This window comes from Haemaphysalis longicornis, unplaced genomic scaffold (genome assembly GCF_048455015.1).
Source record: "Haemaphysalis longicornis isolate Haplotype H1 unplaced genomic scaffold, Haemaphysalis longicornis Haplotype H1 scaffold_7, whole genome shotgun sequence".
NCBI classification, from domain to species: Eukaryota; Metazoa; Arthropoda; class Arachnida; order Ixodida; family Ixodidae; genus Haemaphysalis; species Haemaphysalis longicornis.
The window spans coordinates 141,274,171-141,293,227 of NW_027526422.1; the positions used below are offsets into that span (position 1 = coordinate 141,274,171).

General features: G+C 46.9%; 1 protein-coding gene across 7 annotated transcripts in view; it reads left to right on the forward strand.

The window, feature by feature from the left end:
• Positions 1–19,057, forward strand: part of LOC144147085 (uncharacterized) — a 256,503-nt gene that overhangs the window by 142,752 nt on the left and 94,694 nt on the right. For all 7 annotated transcript variants that reach the window (XM_077679133.1, XM_077679135.1, XM_077679130.1 and 4 more), the window contains 3 exons: positions 4,453–4,597; positions 6,827–6,900; positions 9,507–9,628. In XM_077679133.1, the coding sequence (XP_077535259.1) occupies positions 4,453–4,597; positions 6,827–6,900; positions 9,507–9,628 (341 nt within the window). The remainder of the gene's footprint in view (positions 1–4,452; positions 4,598–6,826; positions 6,901–9,506; positions 9,629–19,057) is intronic.

The following is a 19,057-nucleotide window of genomic DNA, read 5'->3' on the forward strand; positions in this document are numbered from 1 at the left end:
CCTTTCGTTGCAAATGTCGACAAAAGACGATAGTCTTTATCGACTTTTGCCAAGTAAATGCCTCCCATCGCTTTCGTGCTTACCTCTCATGTTGTTCCTCTTGCGTCGCCCTCCTGCCAAGGTAAATACGCCAAAGGTTTGCTTAAATCATTTTAAATTTACAGCGTTCCACTGCTCGAGGCCGGGTGTCTCGATGCCAACGCTGCCGTACGGCAAAGACGCGCGTGAATCGAGGCGCCCTACTTCAGCGTTTATAGAACCGCGTTTCCCTACTCCACGTGCGTTGCAAGCAGAACGTGGAAGCTATCTGGTGGAACCTTCCGTAACTGTTGCCGCTTGATTTCTTTACATGGCGCCAAAAGCTATAGTGGCGAGGGCTACAGCAGGAGACGGCGGAGTGATTTTTTTCTGCAGTTGATGAAGTACTTAATCTTGCGAAAATCGAACATGTATGATTTTTTTATAAATGTCATTTGTGTATTAATTTGTTGTCTTATATTTGCGTAATGTCTTGCTATTCTTCAACAATTTTGATAAGTATGAACATTACACCGGACCTAGACGGGTAGATTTAGCTGTGACTATATAAGAATATTTCGCAGACATTGTTTTACTTTGACCGGGTGGCTGAATCGAGTCACAGACAGACAGACACAGACAGACATACATACATACAGACAGACAGACAGACATACCGACAGACCAAAGTTTCTGGGTTTAAGTAGCCCAAGAAAGACTATCGTGTTTAAAAGCAGAGCTGGCATCCTTATCTGGCAGGAAGTTTTTTGAGCTCCTTGTTGGTCTTGCGGACTCGAACTCGCTCCTAGCGGAAGCCCGGGGAAAGTCAACGACTCCCCGACTATTCACGGCCATGTCCTCGCAGGTGAGAAGCCAAACGGCTCCCTAGGCCGACATCTCGACCGCCTTGAGCATGTTCAAAGCGAGCGCCTTGAACACTTCGGAATAATCCGCGTCCCGACGTTCCTCCAACATTTAGGCCACAGCTTCGTGCAGGTTAGACATATCGTCATTTAAATTTCGCTGTTGGCCATCGCGAGCCGGGTCGGCTGGAGATACTTGATCTTAGCCGCCCGAACCAGGTATATCTGTGCAAACGACTTCTCGCTGTTGTTATCGTGAAGCAGAGAAATCAAGGTCTACCTTTGTCATGACCAAGTAGTTGCGTAACATGTTATGCGGTGACACGATAGAATACACAAACCATGGCAGAAGAAAGGATGATGCAATGGGCGACCATAGTAGCTCCAACACTCGGGGTGTGCGCTATGCTGTTCGTGGTGTTCTACGTCCCGTTAGCATGGCACAGCGTGCCAATGCCGGTTTCTCCCTTTGTCGTAGCATTTTTCGCTCGGCATTTTCTTGGTATTTTTTGTGCGCATGGACGGCGCACCAAAAGCTTAAGCAGGTCTGCTAGTAAAACATTGGAATCATAATGGGGCAAACAGGGAGACAACAAGGTTCATGTAAAAACCCACGCCTTGGACGAGAAAACAGCGACACACACAATACACTCATTGATGTTTCCATGGGGAGGTTACAGTTCATTCACGCCCATGCAGCACGCGGACATTTGCTAACTGGATTGCTAAGAACCCTGTAACGGCATCGGGGATGAGCTATCTATAATTCACACACTGATTTAGTGATGTATACCTAATACAACATGACGTAAACATTTTCTAGAATTGTACAGGTTGAATGTTCTACACCACCTGTCATTCTTGTCATCAAAGATGTGATCCTGCATCATCATCATCATCATCATCATCATCATCATCATCATCATCATCACCAACCTATCTACGCCCACTGCAGGGCAAAGACCTCTCCCATTGATCTACAATTACCCTGGTCCTGTGCTAAATGCGACCAATTTATCCCTGCAAAATTCTTGATCTCATCTGCCCATCTCACTTTCTGCCGCTCCCTGCTACGCTTGCCTTCCCTATGGATTCACTCTGTTACCCTTAATGACCAATGGTTATCTTCCCTTCTCATTACATGCCCTGCCCACGTCCATTTCTTCTTAATTTCTACTAGTATGTCCTTAACACGCGTTTGTTCCCTGACCCACTCCGCCCTCTTCTTGTCCCTTAATGTTACACCTATCATTTTCCGCTCCATTGCACGCTGAGTCGTTCTCAATTTAAGTTGAACCCTCTTAGTGAGCCTCTAGGTTTCTGCCCCGTAGGTGAGTACCGGTAAGATGCAGCTGTCATACACTTTCTTCTTCAGCGACAATGGTAGGCTGCTATTCATTATCTGAGAATGTCTGCCATATGCACCCCACCCCATTCTGATCCTTCTAATTATCTCAGCCTCATGGTTGGGATCTGAGGGCACAACGTGGCCTAAGTGGATATATTCGCTTACCACTTCTACTGCATCGCTACCTATCTCAAATCGCTGTGCTGTTCCGAGGTTATTGATTATTACTTTAGTTTTCTGCATATGAATTTTCAGGCTCGCGGTTCTACTCTGTTCGTCCAGTGCGGAAAGCATGATTTGCAATTCATCCCCCGAGTTACATAGCAAGGCAACGTCGTCAGCAAATGTAAGGTTACTGAAGTATTCTCCATTAATTCTTACTCCCACATGTTCCCAATCCAACATTCTGAATACTTCTTGTAAACATGCTGTCAATAACATTGGAGAGATTGTGTCTCCTTGTCTGACGCCCTTCCTGATAGGTATTTTGCTGCTCTCCTTATGGAGGACGATGGTAGCTGTGGACCCATTGTAGATATTCTCTAGTATTTTTACATAATGGTCATCTACCCCCTGGTTCCGTAATGCCTGAATGACTGCTACGGTTTCGACCGAGTAAAATGGTTCCTCATAATCTATGAAGGCTATATATAGGAATTCAGTATACTCAGCGCACTTCTGTATCACCTCATTGACCCTGCATAATTGTTTTAATTTGTTTTGTACTGATATATTTTTTTAGCTGGTTTCATATCTCGCATAGTCGCAACCTGGAACTATCTATCGGACATGACATTTATTTTTACTTTTATTTTTTACCCGTGTAAGTTTTACCGAACCCTACTTTCATCTAATCGTCTTTGCCCCTCTCTGACACTAATTATGATCATCAAAACTTAGGTTTGTGGGACGGGTTCACAATGATGGATGGAAAATAAAATGGGCAATGCAATCGCCGCTGAAGCCGCATTTCGTAGTTGACTAGGTGTGCAAGACTTTTTCTACTATGTCAGAGCCGCAGAAACAAAGCGGATTTCGCGAATGCTGCAAGTGCACTACAATCATCACACGCACAAGAAAAGCATTTATTATTACTCGAAGATGCACCAGAGACAAAAAAAATTGATATACCATAATATTCCCGCGCACACTGAGAGTAATTTCCACACGCAGCGTATTCGTAGATCTAGCGAAATCACAGTCCCACATATGTGGCCTGTGCGACGCTCCACACACTATTTGAGTGTGCTACTTGTAATTACAGAAGACCATGGAATTTTATGGAACTTTACAATTATCCTATTTTATGGCACACTTCATTTATTTGAGTGTCTTAACTTAACTGCCTTAATTGCACGTCGGAGGGACTGGCTCCTTAGCTTTTATCGCACACGACACATTACTTTGCGTCTCATAAATAATGAGGCCCCTACCGGAATTGTACACCCCGAGTCCTGTTTGCCATGGCAGGGCGGAGGGCCTGTTTTAGCGGCTCCTGTCTTGTTTTTCGCAAAATCGGTATTGTCATCTTATAAAAGCTCATCTTGACAAAACCACGATCATCCTCGCAAAACAATTGGGTGATATGCCCAAATGCTACCACATTTAAAATCACCGCACTCAAACACGGGAATAATTTACTCAGCTACTGTGAACATAGTAGCTGTGTAATAAATCCGTCCGCAAAAAAATCATCTTGGTCCGGTTTCGCTTAGCTGTCCTTGATCAATGAAATGTACATCATTTCAGTACTGACGGAGTATTAAAAACGCAAAAGAAAAAGTTTTTCGTGCCTCAGCGAGAATTGATCGGGCATTTTTAGGCAAAAAAAAAGATTAGTTGCCCCCGCAGTTTCTGTTCTGGAAATATAGCAAACGAAACCCACATCACGTTCGAAGTTATATCCATGGGCTGCTGAAGAACATAGTGATCTTGTTTAACCGCTTTCTGTGTCTTGTTTGGTTCTTTCAAACCGCATTTTCGATATTGGAGGTGGCTGCACGTAGTTTTATCAGCGCCAATTTGTATTTCGAGAACTTTCTGAATCCCACACAACTTTAGAATCCAGCGGACCAACCTGCATTTGCTCAATACATTTCTGGCATTACAATAAAACAAAAATTTCCCGCCCCATATTATCATGCAAAAGCAACAGGAAACACAAATGGTGCAAATATTTTGCTTTGGTATTAAAAAGTACATCGTACTTGCTTTGTGTTTCAGTTGCCCAAAAAAGAAGTGAAACGCCTCCTTCGATTTGGCTTGGTTGCAGAAGAGATTACTGACGACGACTACATTGTTGAGTTTGGTGATGGCTGTAGATGGTACTTTCGAACCACATTTCTCCAAGAAGCGTCATTTTTACCAGGTGAGGTTGTGACGTCATTCTCATTTATTTGGTGGTATCGATCAAAACAGGTCCACTGCTTTATTATTCGTCGCCTAAATACAAAGTGTATGATTACAGAAGTTTATTAAGATTTTAAACATCGCCCAATCACATAGCAAATTGAATACGCACCACCGCTGTTAGTTGTTCTGGTCGCCGCAAATGTCGCAGGGTATTTTCTTCTTTTTTTCACGGATGTACCGGATGTGTAAAACCAAAGAATTGTTGGCTGCAACATCCTACAAAATAGTTGCGCGAATGTGTGGGCGAAACGATTTAATTCGCAAAGTGATAAGAAAGATACCCGCCTCAGCGGAACGTTTTATGGGAGGCGCGATAATGCTCGGACCTGGCGTATGGCTCCTCCCCCGCTACAGTGGATAAGGCCTTGTTTGATTTTGATTGATTGTAAGGTTTAACGCGCTGACGCGACGCAGGCGATGAGGCGCGCCGTAGTGGAGGGCTCCGGATTAATTTTGACCACCTGGGGATCTTTATCGTGCGCCGAAATCTCGTACACACGGGCGTTTTTGCTTTTCGGCTTCATCAGAAAAGCGTCCGCCGCGGCCGGGAATCGAACCCGTGACCTTGGCTAAGGCGTCGTGCTGCCGAGCCAAAAAAAAATTAGCGCCATCTTTCCGGAGGGAACGCCGAGTAGATGCGGAGCATGTGGGGGTTCCGTTGTGTTTCTGTTGTGTTGTTTGATGGGTGGTGCTGGCGCTTGCTTGCGCCAACCCACTAACTGACGGGACTGTTGCTTCCATCACACTTCATCGGAAGAACGGAGTGAAGTGGAGTCAACCGCAGCAAGCGCTGAACTGAACGCGCGCAGCGCGCTACCCGATTTACATTCAAGGTTGAAGGAGAGGAGACGAGAGGAGGAGGGATGCGCAAGCGCCGAGCATGCGCCGCGAAAGTAGAAACGAGAACGCGGCAGAAGCGAAAGCGAAGTGCACGCAGCTGGTACGAGAGAAGTGGCGGGAGTATCGAGCAGCTGTGGGAGAGAGTGAAAGAGGAGAGTTGCGCATGCGCAGTGTGAGTGCGGACGCCGACGCGGGACATGTCCAGACCATAACATGCTCCGCATCTAAAAGAAAATGCAGGTTCGTTGCGGGGGTAGCTGCTTTTAAAATTAAGAAAAAAAGGCGAAAACACCCGTGCTTCGAGCGTTCAGCGCACGTTATGACGTCAGGTAGTCATAATTAATCCGGAGCCCTCGTGCCTCATACCTGAAATGTATACATACTGCACTGCGTTAAGCCTAAAAAATGAAAGAAATAACAGCTCTGGAGTTTCTCTTCTGTCCACCCGCGCTGCGAGGATGAACGAAAAATCTGCAGTAATTCAGAGAATTGTCGACAGATACGTAGCATTATTGAGCCGCTTGTCTTAAGTGTGAGGTCTTTACAGCCGAATTTTTTGGTTTTTCGAAATTTTGACCCACCAATTACCTCTACGCTTTCATTACGATTAAATGAGTTACTACCACCAAATTTGCATTTTTGTGGAAATACGGGGGCGTTACACAATTTGCCATTGTTTTTTTTTATTTTTTGGTTTTCAAAATTATCTCGTTCCAATGATATTCATTTACGTTATTATAACGATTACAAACCCAAAAACTGCATTTTTATGGAAATTCAGGGCGTTACACGGTTCGCCACTTTCATAACTTTTTATTTTTGTGATTTCTTAATTTTTCAAGATTGATCCTACCAGATATCTCGGTTTACAATAAAATAACAATTAAAGGTGGAACTTTTGCGATACCTTCATTTTTGTGGAAATGACGGGCGCCATTTTTGCTATTCCTATCTATTTTTTTATTTTTTGGTTTGCAAAATTCTGGCTGACCAATTATCTCGATTTGCGCCACTGTAATACAACAGATAACCAATTTTCTTCAGGCAGTCAACAAATTAGCGATCCGCAGCGCGCGCAATTTTGACTATTCAGCTCCAGAAGTTGTGTGCACGTTGTTTGTACGTTTATTTCGTTTCCTAACAGCAATATAATCGTGCGTAATATTATGTTTTTCTCGTAACAATTTCACGTGACTATTTCTCGCAAGCGTGGAAAGAGTCTAAGCAACCACATACCGCTTTTTGGAGGAGCTTCTCTCGCATATTTACCCTATCACCAACTATGGTGTATAGGTTTGCTGAAAATCGCAGTGTGGTTTTGCCGAACAATTCTTTTTGTTTTTAGAATGGCGTCCTGGTGTCGACGGGGTTTTGTCAAACTACTTCATGAGGTGTGCCAGGTTTTTGGAGGAGCCTTTGGTAAGCTGGTATTACCATTTAAACTGAACACACGTGCAAGTTTAGATGTGGCATTACATGTGGGTTTATTTTGCATGTGGCGCACAGCTTTTCTCTGAGGAAGGTTTTTATTACACACACAGTTCGCAAAGCAAAGCTTAGTACTCAGTGCCGGAAACGTGATACGTTGTGTGCATTTCCTGTTAAATGACAACTACTAGTAGTATGCTCTTTTTACACCAGAAAATCCGTAATTATTCATCAACAAAAGGCTACAAAGAGTGAAATCTGTAGTACTCAAAAATTGCTGGCCCTCGTTGAAAACAAATCAAATTAGTATTTTTTATTTAATGAAAAGTACAGGCATACATATGGGTACTACACAAGGAGGTGAGCCCAGCTGCTGATGCGGGTGTCTTTCAAAACCACAGGGGCGCGGAATTCAAGAGATAGGTGGGGTACCTAAACTTTTGCTCTTTCCGCATATCCAGCTTGCAGCTCAGCTTATAAACACAAAAAACTATTTCCGCGCGTCATCTTACAGGGCGTTGTTTATAGCGAGAGAACAATTGCGTGGGCATCTTTTTTGTGCATTGTGCACATTAGATCAAGTTTCACGCTGCCTTTTTCACAGTGAACCTCCGTGATTCGAAAGATGAAGTTCAAGATAAAAAGTTAGGAAACGTATAGTTATAAAGCTAGAAGTGCAATTTAAATGCACACAACGTGTTCCTGTTCTCGAAATTAAGTAATAATATCAATGTCGACACATTACCAAAACTACGTTGTTATAATATTATGAACACTAAACTTTCCCCCTGTAAATTGATGGATTTATAGCTCAATCCGAAGAAAAATACATGTAAGCACAACTACGATATAGAGTAGTAGTAAGCACAACTACGATATAGAGGGGCAAGGAGTAATAAGGTCGAGGCTGGGATTTTCTAATGACATGCTCTTCTAACACGGACAGTATGTCCGTGTTAGAAGTTAACCCGAAATAGCAGGCAGGTTGACACTAGGATCTCATAATAAGACCAGGAATCAGGTTGCATCGGACAATATGGGCTGGGTCTTTTTAAAGCCGGACAAGAGTACAGCAATATGCATTTTGAGGAGAAGTCTAAAAGTTTGGATTATTAGAAACCGGCAAGAAAATGCTCAGACGTACAGGTAATGTAATGGCATGGGTGCTCAATGACGGTAGCACACTGGAAAGGTCACAGAAATACAAGACTGGTGATCTGGGCCCGTACACTATCAGGCCACGTAGACTATCAGGAGAAGGGAAAAGACGAAAATAAATGTCACAAAGGCATATGAAGCAGGCTTGAAATGAACCATGAAAGAAAAAACGCCGAAACTAAGGGCAGTGCATTGCGCTGAGGCTTAGCTGGTTCTTTGAGGACAATATTACAACATATTTAGCGAATTCTTCAGAACACCAACATTGCGGACAAAACTAGCTTGTGTACGTGGCAGAAAAGACAATCACTCGAACTCGCTGTAATATCGTGCGTGTATTCATTCAGATCCTAAACGAAAAAAATTCTGCATCCTGATGAGTGCGTTTTAAAGTTGATGAAAACCTCACCAGTTTTCAATGAGTATTAACAAATAGCGGTTGCAGATCTGGCAGAAATGAATTATGAAAAGGGCGGTTTCCCTGACCTACAATCTTAGATGGCCTCATTGAATCATGGAAACGGCAATGCAAGTTTTTTTTTAAACACATGAGCAGCAGTAACAAAATTCCTTTTTCCAGACAGTTTGTGATAGCCAACCTTTCGATGAAAAGGGTACAATAGCACGCATAGCCGCCCTATCACTTTCATCATTATTATATAGTCATCGCCTTAACAAGGTGAGCCTGGTACAGGCAACCGCTCTATCACCATCATTATTATCATATTCATCGCCATAGGAAGGTGTATCTGCTGGTGCGCCAGTCCACTAGCAGAAGGTAAGGAGGGTAGCCCAAAGACTAAAGCTTCACACAAATCACTGACACGTCACGCCACTCTGCTTTACACTAAAGTTGTCATTTAAATGCAACAAGCATGCAAGTTTCGCTTTAAAATTCATTTGGATTCTTTTGGCGCTGTTTTTTACAGGGTATCAAAAGCGCAATAAAAGTGTAATTGGCAGGATAATTTATAAATATAGATGGGCAATGGGCATCCGGATCCATCAACAGTCGCCGTGGCAAATAACAACCTGCACGACCTCCTTGCCCAGATTAGAGAAAATTCAAGTTGAAAATTTTATGGCATATAGCACAGAGACAGCTATAGTATTGAGACAGGTAACTGAGTGGCGGCTAAAGCCCCAATTCTAGTGCGAGAAGACCCGTGTTGTCTATGTGAATATATAACAGCAGAAGATCTACCTGCTTGATATGATAGATGTTGAGTAATGCTCATTTTGCATAAATAGTTCCTTGATATCTTTGGGGCGTTGGTCATTGGAATTCAAATTAAAAAAATCTTTAGTGTGTGCACATAACAACACGCCGCACTGTGAGAAGAGTTGTGAAAGGCGCTGTTGTGAAGTTGACAAAGTTTTACCGAATGACCTCCCAAAAAGCATTTGATATAAAAACTCATGGTTTTTTATTTACTTAGCCAGCCGAGGCAGTGTTTGCTGCATGCTATGGTGGCTACGAGGAATTCCTCCGGAAAAATGGTGCAGACGGGGATTTGAGAGACGCCAATGGAAACACGCCGCTGCACTACGCAGTTCATGGGTGAGTGTGCGGTGTGGATCTTATCTCGCAAAAGAAAAGTGCTAAAGGTGCACTTTCAAATTGGTCAACACTAATGCAGTAAGAATAGTATATTATCGTAGAAAATGCCTGCGCAATAGATGCATGCTCGATGAAATGTACTCAAAGACACTCAGAGAATTTTACTGTTACTTTGTTCTTTGTAGTTGGTGTTAGGAGTGATAATATGTTTTTGATAATATGAGTAAGAATTGATGAATATGAATAAAATTACTTTGGTGCGCATTTGTAGGCAATAAAAGTCAGAACCAAAAAATAGGCAAAAATCGGCAAAGTAAGTTCGGGGCACATACAGTGGGAAGTGGCGGAAATGCAACAGAGCATAATTCGTTGGAATGTCACCACACACGGGGCAACATAGAAGTATGTATAGGCTATTTAATATGGTATATAAAGAATCGTTTGTAAAATTGCGCAACCAGAATTCCGCAACCAAAAAGTACGCACCATTTCCTGAGTGTTCTTTTCACTTTAAACTTTCTTTGACTGCAAAGCCACCATATAAAGGCTTTGTTCATTTATAATAATACCGTAGACCGACTTTGTCGCTTGCGTTTGGCTAACCCACGCTCGTTGAGAGTGGCGGCGTGTAACTGGGGCGTGAGGGAAGTCAGTATTACCCAGAGATAGATTATACTCAGCTTACGGCACACACACACACACACACACACACACACACACACACACACACACACACACACACACACACACACACACACACACACACACACACACACACACACACACACACACACACACACACACACACACACACACACACACACACACACACACACACACACACACACACACGCACGCACGCACGCACGCACGCACGCACGCACGCACGCACGCACGCACAGCCACAGGCACGCACGCACGCACACACACAAGCACACGCGTGCGCGCACAGACATGCACACACGCACGCACACGCATGCACGCGCACAAGCACACACACACGCACGCTTATACATGTGCACACGCAGCCCACACAGACACGCACACGCACACGTGCGCACACACACGCATGCACGCACACACACACGCGCACACACGAATGAAACCCACGCCATATAACGAGGGGCAAAACACTTCGACTTCCAATACTCGAAACACAAAAAACTGGTCCCAGTCTCCTTTCCTTACCAAACAAAAGAGAAAACCGTGCGAGCCGACGTAACATCGCTATAGCATGATCTGCACTTTTCTGTTTTAAATGATACACAAAAACGTTTTTTAACGACATCTTTACAGTCCGAAAAAAAAACGGTGGCAAGGAGCGTGTTATCACAGGTTCTTCATTGCTTTGGCTTTTCTGTGGTAGGGGTTGCTCGGCTTCGGCTTGAAGCTCAAGCGCCTTGAAGAAGTCCCTCATGTTGGCAAATTCACCGGTCTGAAGCCGCCAGAAGGGAATAGGAATGGGCGTGTTGTTTCATCGCCACACAAAAAACAAGCGCTGTAAGAACAGAGGATGAGACGTGGCCAGGACGAACGCTTACTTTCAACCAAGTTAGCCCTTTGTTGAAACTTTCAACGAAATTTGCAACATGGTTAAGTTTCACCCAAATTGGTTGAAAGTTAGCTCTTGTCCTGTCCACGCCTCGTCCTGTTTTTTACTGCCCTTGTTTTCTGTGGGTCGTTGAAGCAGTCCGTATTTCTGTGCGTCCGGACGTTTTCTTGGCGCGGCCTTTTCGGTGAAGTTTGGTGGTCGTCGCAGTTCCGAAGTCCGCGCCATGTTGTGTAGTGAACGTTTCCGCGCCGGGCACCTCAACCTGGACGTTCATCGGGCCCCCATCTTCGGCGTCCATCGTCTCCGCGTCATTCTGGTCAGGTTGCACGATTCTGGACAGCACAGGAGCCTCAGGCACCGCATTCATTTTTTGTCGGGGCCACCCTTTTCTTGCAGTGCGTCTATCACCCCCGATTCATTGCCGCTGCTGCTGCCGTCTCATCCGTGTCCGACTTGTGGATAATGTACTCGGTTCGTTCAGGGTCCCCCGGTGGTCCGGCCACCTTCGCGTAGTACGTCCGCATGCACTTGCTCACATCGTGCCCGAAGCGGTTGCAGGGTGCTTCGTGGCGCTTTCCAGTCTCGCCTCATGTGTCCCGTTGCGGAGCAGCGGAGGCACTGTGGAGCCCTGCCAGGCACGACCACGACCACGAGTGCATGCTCACCTGCAACACGGAGCTGGTGCGGCAAATGCCGAGATATCACTCCCGAGCTTAGCTTCAGGCTCACCGACCGCGTTGTTGAGCATTTCTCCTGCGCACCCGTACACCATCGTTCCAGGGCAAGTCGTTGACTCGGCCGTACGTGCTAAGGCCGCACAAACGTCGTCTTCCGGAACGGTGTGAGGTACCCAGAGTAGCATGAGGTTAACGTCCTTATTCGAGGGGTCGATGGCGATACACTGGCGCTCCTACCTGACAACGTTGCATGCAAGCGTTTTATTAACCCCGGCATCGTCCTGAAAGGTGACGGCCCATACAGGATTAATCGATACGCTCAAAAGGCAACAAGCTGGGGCAGAAGAGTAAGATGAGCTAACATGTCCCCGAATGCTTCTACTCGATAAGGTTGAGCACAAACTCCAGCGTGCATAAAAACAGTGTTCAGAACACATCGCCCTGTTGTTGACAAGGCCTACTCTTGGGCGAGTTGGTAATTGATTTAAAAAAATAGCTACAGCGCGAACATAAACAAGGACACAGAAAGACGACGGAACGAGCGCTGACTTCAAACTGAATTTAATAAGAGAAACCTTGTACCTTTCATATGCAGACTTCATGTTCACACCCAGTAAAAAATAAAAAATAAAAATAAAACAATACTACGAGAACAACAATAACAACAAAAAACAGACGTATAATCTCTCAAGTAGTACACCACCACATCAACGTGTACACGCGCTTGGCACGATCTACGCAGACACTAAGCTAAGTCATACCCGATGTACAGCACGTGTTCAATAGGAAATCTATCTCCTTTTGGGACAAGGTGATTGACGCCAGGCTCACACATTTACGAACCTGTCTTTTAATTTCCTGTGCTCAAAATATTTGTCGCGTAGCTTGGTTTCCGCTTCTTCCTATCACCTAGCACATGTCGAACTGAGTGTCACACGTCTCACGCGGCAGAGAAATGGGGCTCGGTTTGAAGCATTCGATTTCCACACAATATATTTACAACACCAAAACCTCAAACGAACGCGATCATAACAAACTAACAAGCATATCACACTATACAAAAAAAAAAACAAGCACAACCTCACACTATCAAAAATCTACTCCTAAAGTCACTATAACACATTACCTGTCTATACCTAATTCAAACACATCCTACCGCTGGCACCACGATGAACAAGGTGCGATGCCGATGCCGTGGCCCAGTGGGTAGGCTTCCGCGTTGCCGAACGTCGCAGCACGTCGCGATGGCCCGTGCTGGTCGTCAGTGGTTTGGATGACCGTGGTGCGATGCCACGGCTTCGCTTAGCAGCGCGGCTCAGCAGGAGGCCAGCAGTGCGAAGCTGCTAATAATAGGTGGTCTCGAGCTGCCCGCTGCCAGATGGTGCGATGCCGCTGGTGCGTCGTGGGGCACGGCCCGAAGGGTCGCCGGCGGTGCGGTGCCGCCGGTCAGCAGGCGGCCAGCAGAGCGAAGCCGCTGGTAATAGGTGGTTCCGAGCTGCCCGCTGCCAAACGGTGCGACGCCGCTTGTGCGTTATGGGGCACGGCCCTAACTTGCCACCATTCCTCATAAGACCTCGTTCCACTCTCTCCCCTCCAACGTCGCCGTCCTCTTATTCACCTCGCATTCTGTCGTGTGAGGATCCTATTTGCTGGTCCAACCAACATCCTCCACCTCTTAATCACTCTGTGTTTGTTCTTCATTGGTTTCTTCCAAATCCTTCTTGCCATACCGTACTCTGATTCTTCTTTCTCTTCGTCTTTTCTTCCATCATCTTCTTCTCGGGCCAATCCCCCTTCGGGTATGGGCTCTTCTTACCACATGACACTCAGTTTGAACCTGCAAGATTTGCAATGCAAGGGTAAGAACCCATCATTCTCTTTTTTGACGCTGTTGTCGTGCTCCCTCAATCGGCTATTAAGGCATGTACCAGTTTGACTGACATAAACAGACCCATATTTCTTCAGAGGAACGCCATAAATCACACGCTCCGCACATGGGACGTACTGCATGCGATGCTTTAGTTGCACCCAAGCTTCCTCGCACCTGTCTTCGTAATGTCTTTAGCGAATTTCACGAGATTGTGGGGAGCGCTAAGCGCTACTTTTACGTTTACACGGTTGACAATCTTTTTAAAACCGTGAGGCAAGCCGTGAATGTACGGGACGACGGAAACCTTTTTCCAGGTCATCCAGGCTGGTCATCCGCATCCTTTTGCCGAGCTGATCATGTGCATCCTTTCCTTGGCCTTTCGGCGATTTGAAGTGGACTTTGGATTCGGACTTGGTTTGGATTTTGGTCTTTATGAGGGTGGATTGTGGGCTTTGATCTTATTCAGTGTGCATATAGAAAGATTCATCTTTTAATAATCTCTATAAAAAAGTACAGTCAAGAACGGCCAAGTTAAAGCTGGTGAAGGCCACCAGCTCCGCTGTTTCCTCAGTCTTTGCCTCTCAATTGCGAAGGTGGCCAAACGTTTTTTTGTCTGGCTCCTCCCGTCAGCGTCGAAAAGTAAAGAGAACTTAAAAATTGTAAACAAAATAATCTTGATAAGAGATCTGACAAACGCTAAACACAATGAAAATTTACAACTCGGGCAGAACGAAATGATCACTGGCTACGTTTGCAAATAATCCCGAATGAGAAGGAGACATAGACCGACAGTATTAAATTGCTATCAATAATACTACAGTAAATATAGGTTCTCTGTAGATTTGGGGTGTGTCATCGTGGAGGTGGTGAAGTACCCAATGACGCTGAAGCAGGAGGTAGAAGATGACAAAGCGTGTATTTACACAATATTTACGAGGACTTTGCAGGAGACATTGAAGTACGAACACAAGAGAAAATAAAAACTGGCTTAGAAGAGAAAATGCCCGCAGCGCCCGAGGAGGGTATCGCAGCACTAACCCTGGTAAGGTCCCGAGGGCCAAAAAGGTGCCAAACCGCCGCACAGTTGGCGAGAAATGTGTGGAGATTTGGCGCCCAGATACCTCCACGGGAGCAACTCTCGATGCGACCGCCGTGGGCTGCAGCTCCGGACAAACTCGTCGTCGTATTCGGTAGCCGGACAGCCTCCTTAGACCAGACCTCACTGAAAAGGACTGCGCCAACTATTTGAGGGCCTTGACCCCCGCCCCCTCCGTCTTTCTGACGGTACATAGTAAAGAATGGCATTCCCCAGACTTTCCTCAGGGAACAAAGCACTGGCCCTTGCGGCGAGCATTGCCTTCGTTCCTGGCGACGGAAGGGAACGAAACGCAATACGTACAGTGCGAGGGGAGACATAGGCACTTTCGAGGCCCCTCGGAGTTGCCATCCCTATAGCCCTCCCTCAAACGCCTGTGTTAGGACTCCTTGGACTATTACAGCCACAACATCAAAGTTATTACAGCGGTGATGCACCCAAACGAAGAAAGCACGCGTGAAATTACCGTGAAAATTCATAGCATGAAAGCAAAGTTTCTGTGTGCTGTGTGCAAAGCAAAACACAGCGTGCACTAAGAGTAAAAAACAGAAATGATTAATAGCACACAGTGGACTGAATGCTGTTCAGCAATGTACCCACATGCCGAATACAACAGGTAACGTAACTGCAATAACACTGAAACCTGAGCGCACTAAAAGCGAGGACTGAACGAAAAAGACACGAAGACCTGCGCACTAACACTCGCTCGCTCGGTAAAGTGACGCTCGCTCGCGAGAACTTGGAAGAGAAAAACGGAATATGGCAGTGATATGAACAACGCAATTGCAAAACAACACAACACAAGGTGAAGTTACTATCCCTGTCAAGTATAGGAACGAAAGAACAAAAATTCCCCGCACTTCCCCGAGGGGAAAAATGTGAAAGTCGAATGCACGAGTTGAATTTGCGCGGTTCGTTAATGTTCGCGAAAAAGAGATCACACACACACACACAACTACAAAGAAAGAAAGATGCATTTATTCACAGACACCTATTTGTGTTGTCGTTGTACTTGATTGCTAGAGCGGATCTCAGCTTTGAAATTTCCTGTCAGTGCTCCTTTAAGCGGGTGCATTAGCCCTTCTCACGCCCGATTCCTGGCCAATCCCCCACGTGGGTATGTGCCATGTCAGCGACCAGGCAGCGCGCGCCCATCTCCCCCCGTTGCCAAGGAAGACGAGGAGATTCCTGGCCAATCCCCCAAGTGGGTATGTGCCATGTCAGCGGCCAGGCAGCGCGCGCCCATCTCTCCCCGTTGCCAAGGAAGACGAGGAGCGCGCGCACCCGCAGCTGTTGCTATGCGGACGGCGGCGGACGCTTCAGGCTCGCTTAAGAAGTGCATTCGCACTTAAAAAAAAGCAGCGAAACGAACCGCATACATGAGCGTTTAATCACTCCACAACAGTCCTTTCTCCTTTTCATCTATCGTCATCATCACCACACCACCACCACTACCACCACCACAACCACCACCATCATCATCATCATCATCACCATATCTACGCCCATTGCAAGGCAACGGCCTCTCGCATAGATCTCCAGTTATTCCAATCCTGTGCTAACTGCGACCAATTCATCCCCGCAAACTTCACCTCATCTGTCCATGTAACGTTCTGCCGCCCCCTGCCACGCTTGCCTTCTCTAGGGATTCACTCTGTTACTCTTAATGCCCAACGGTTGTCTTGCCGCTGTATTACATGCCCTGTCCACGTCCATTTCTTCTTAATTTCCACTAATATGTGCTTAACTCACGTTTGTTCCCTGACCCACTTCACTCTCTTCTTGTCCCTTAATATTACACCGATCATCTTCCGTTCCATTGCCCGATGAGTCGTCCTCAATTTAAGTTGAACCCTCTTAGTGAGCCTCCATGTTTCTGCCCCGTAGGTGAGTACCGGTAAGATGCAGCTGTCATACACTTTCTTCTTAAGCGACAATGGTAGGCTGCTATTCATTATCTGAGAATGTCTGCCATGTGCACCCCACCCCATTCTGATCATTATAATTATCTCTGCCTCTTGGTTGGGATCTGGAGTCACAACTTGGCCTAAGTAGATACATTCGCTTACCACTTCCACTGCCTCGCCACCTATCTCAAACTGCTGTGCTGTCCCGAGGTTATTGATTATTACTTTACATTTCTGCGTATTATTTTCAGGCCCACAGTTCTACTCTATTTGTCCAGTTTGGAAAGCATGCTTTGCAATGCGCCTTGCTTAGCTATTAGCATGATTAGCATTGTTAGTGACGTATTCGATGTGTTTTTCCAGAATAGATAGTTAGTAACGTTAAGCCCAAGATATTTATACAAGTGCACTGAGGATAAAGGGGTATCATTAAGAAGATACATGCGAGTGTTAGAAGGTGAAGTATTTCTAGATACACGCATGCTTTTACATTTGGTTGAGTTAAATTTTATTCACCAGTCATGGCACCAAAGAGACCCGTTATCTAGATCAGTCGGAAGTCTCATAGAATCAGTTGAGTTAGTGATTTTAGAATACAGCACAAAATCGTCAGCAAATATTTTAATGGTTGAAAACTTAACACAGTTAGGAAGGTCGTTTATATAAAAAAAAGTAACAATGGGCCTAACACAGAGCCCTGAGGGACAGCTGATGTTACGGCAGAGGTACCGGAAGAACAGTTGTTAGCAGTGACATATTGCGACCTGTTAAAAAATGTGGGGACCAGGGTTTTTACAGCGACCTAGCTCGACACTCGAGATTCGGCCTGAAGGCTAGCTCTATTGAACGCCGCAATGGACCGCCAACTTGGCGTAGCGGCAGCGAACAGCAAGCAACACTGGACACAGAAGTCGCCAACCCCGATGTTTATTGCACTGCAATAAGGGACGTCGGGCGCGTCGCTCTCCCACTGCCAAGACCACCCTGTTCAGGACGGGAGAAACAGGCGCGAGGACGGACAAAGGACAGCCAAAAAGGAGCAACACGTACTTACGGCCGCTCCCGATGATGGCTGGTATCCAAAGAGGCCCTTCCTCCATCGTCGTCCCCGGTCCAGCCCGCCCGGAGCTTCCGGGCAAAACCGGTCCAGTCAGAGAGTCGGCAGCGCCCCCTGCCGTCATCCTCCTGCATCGGGGAAACGCGCGAACCTCAGGGATAGAGAGGGACCTTCCCCTCTCGCCTCCGCAGCGAGCCTAGAGAAATAGTGAAGATGGCGGAGCTCCGTAATTCCCACATGCTTCCCCCCTTAGACCGAAACCCCTCAACATTGAGCGACTCCGGCCAACAACGACCTCACCGTTTGATTCGCTGCCTGGCACACTTCTCGAGCAGGTCCAAGAAAGTCCACTCCAGAACATGCGCAAGCGCGCTAGGTCCACGTTGCACCGCGCTGCTACCACATAGTTCGCCACAATAACCACATAATTCGTCACAATCCGCCGGTTGACCTGATTTCGTGCGTCTGCCGACAAGGCTGCCTGTGTACACTGTCGGCCGGCCGAAGGACCGCAGGCCCCACCGGTGAAGTAGGCTGGGCCAGTTGAGGACCGGGCCCGGGCAGCAGGCTACTCCCAGGCGGGAACTTCCCGCTGCGGCTCGCCCCGCGCTTGCCGCACCGCCTTTGGCTTCCGTTGCTTACGGATTCAGCAGTGACTACCTGTAATGACTGGACATGGGCTTCACGCTTTTGTAGTGCTGCCTCACAGGTACCTAGTTAGCCAAGCGCCAAATATGGCTTCCGCTCGGCGCACCTCCGGCTGGCTCCTCCGCCAACGTAGAGGAGGGGCGCGATCAGCTGACTGCGGGAGCCGCCCCGCTGTGCAGCTCATTCGCTGTACGTGCGGCGGGGTGCTGTTTTGGCGTAAAAGCTGGGCTCTCGTTCTCCTATAGTGGCGGCTGGCCCGGCTGGCTCGCAATAGGCCTGGCGGGGTGGCGTCGTGGTTGGAGGGTCGCTCCTACCCCGGGCGTGCGGGCTTGAACCCTCCAGAGCCGCTGGCCCACCCAGTAAGCTACCTCGCAAATTGCAGGTCTTGTAGCGGTGCGTCGGGAACCTTCCTTCCGCACCTCCGTGGAGGTCGCGACCTCGCGAGTCCGAAGTGGGAGCGTCGGCAGTTTCTCCCCTCCGAAAGTACTGCTTCAGCTCGCCCATGTGAATGGGGCCGCTGATCCGACCAGACCTCAGCCGGACCTCAACCAGACAAGTTCAGCCGCGAGGCCTTCTCGGCGACTACGAACAGTCCTACCCGCTTGGGTGCGAGACCGGCCAC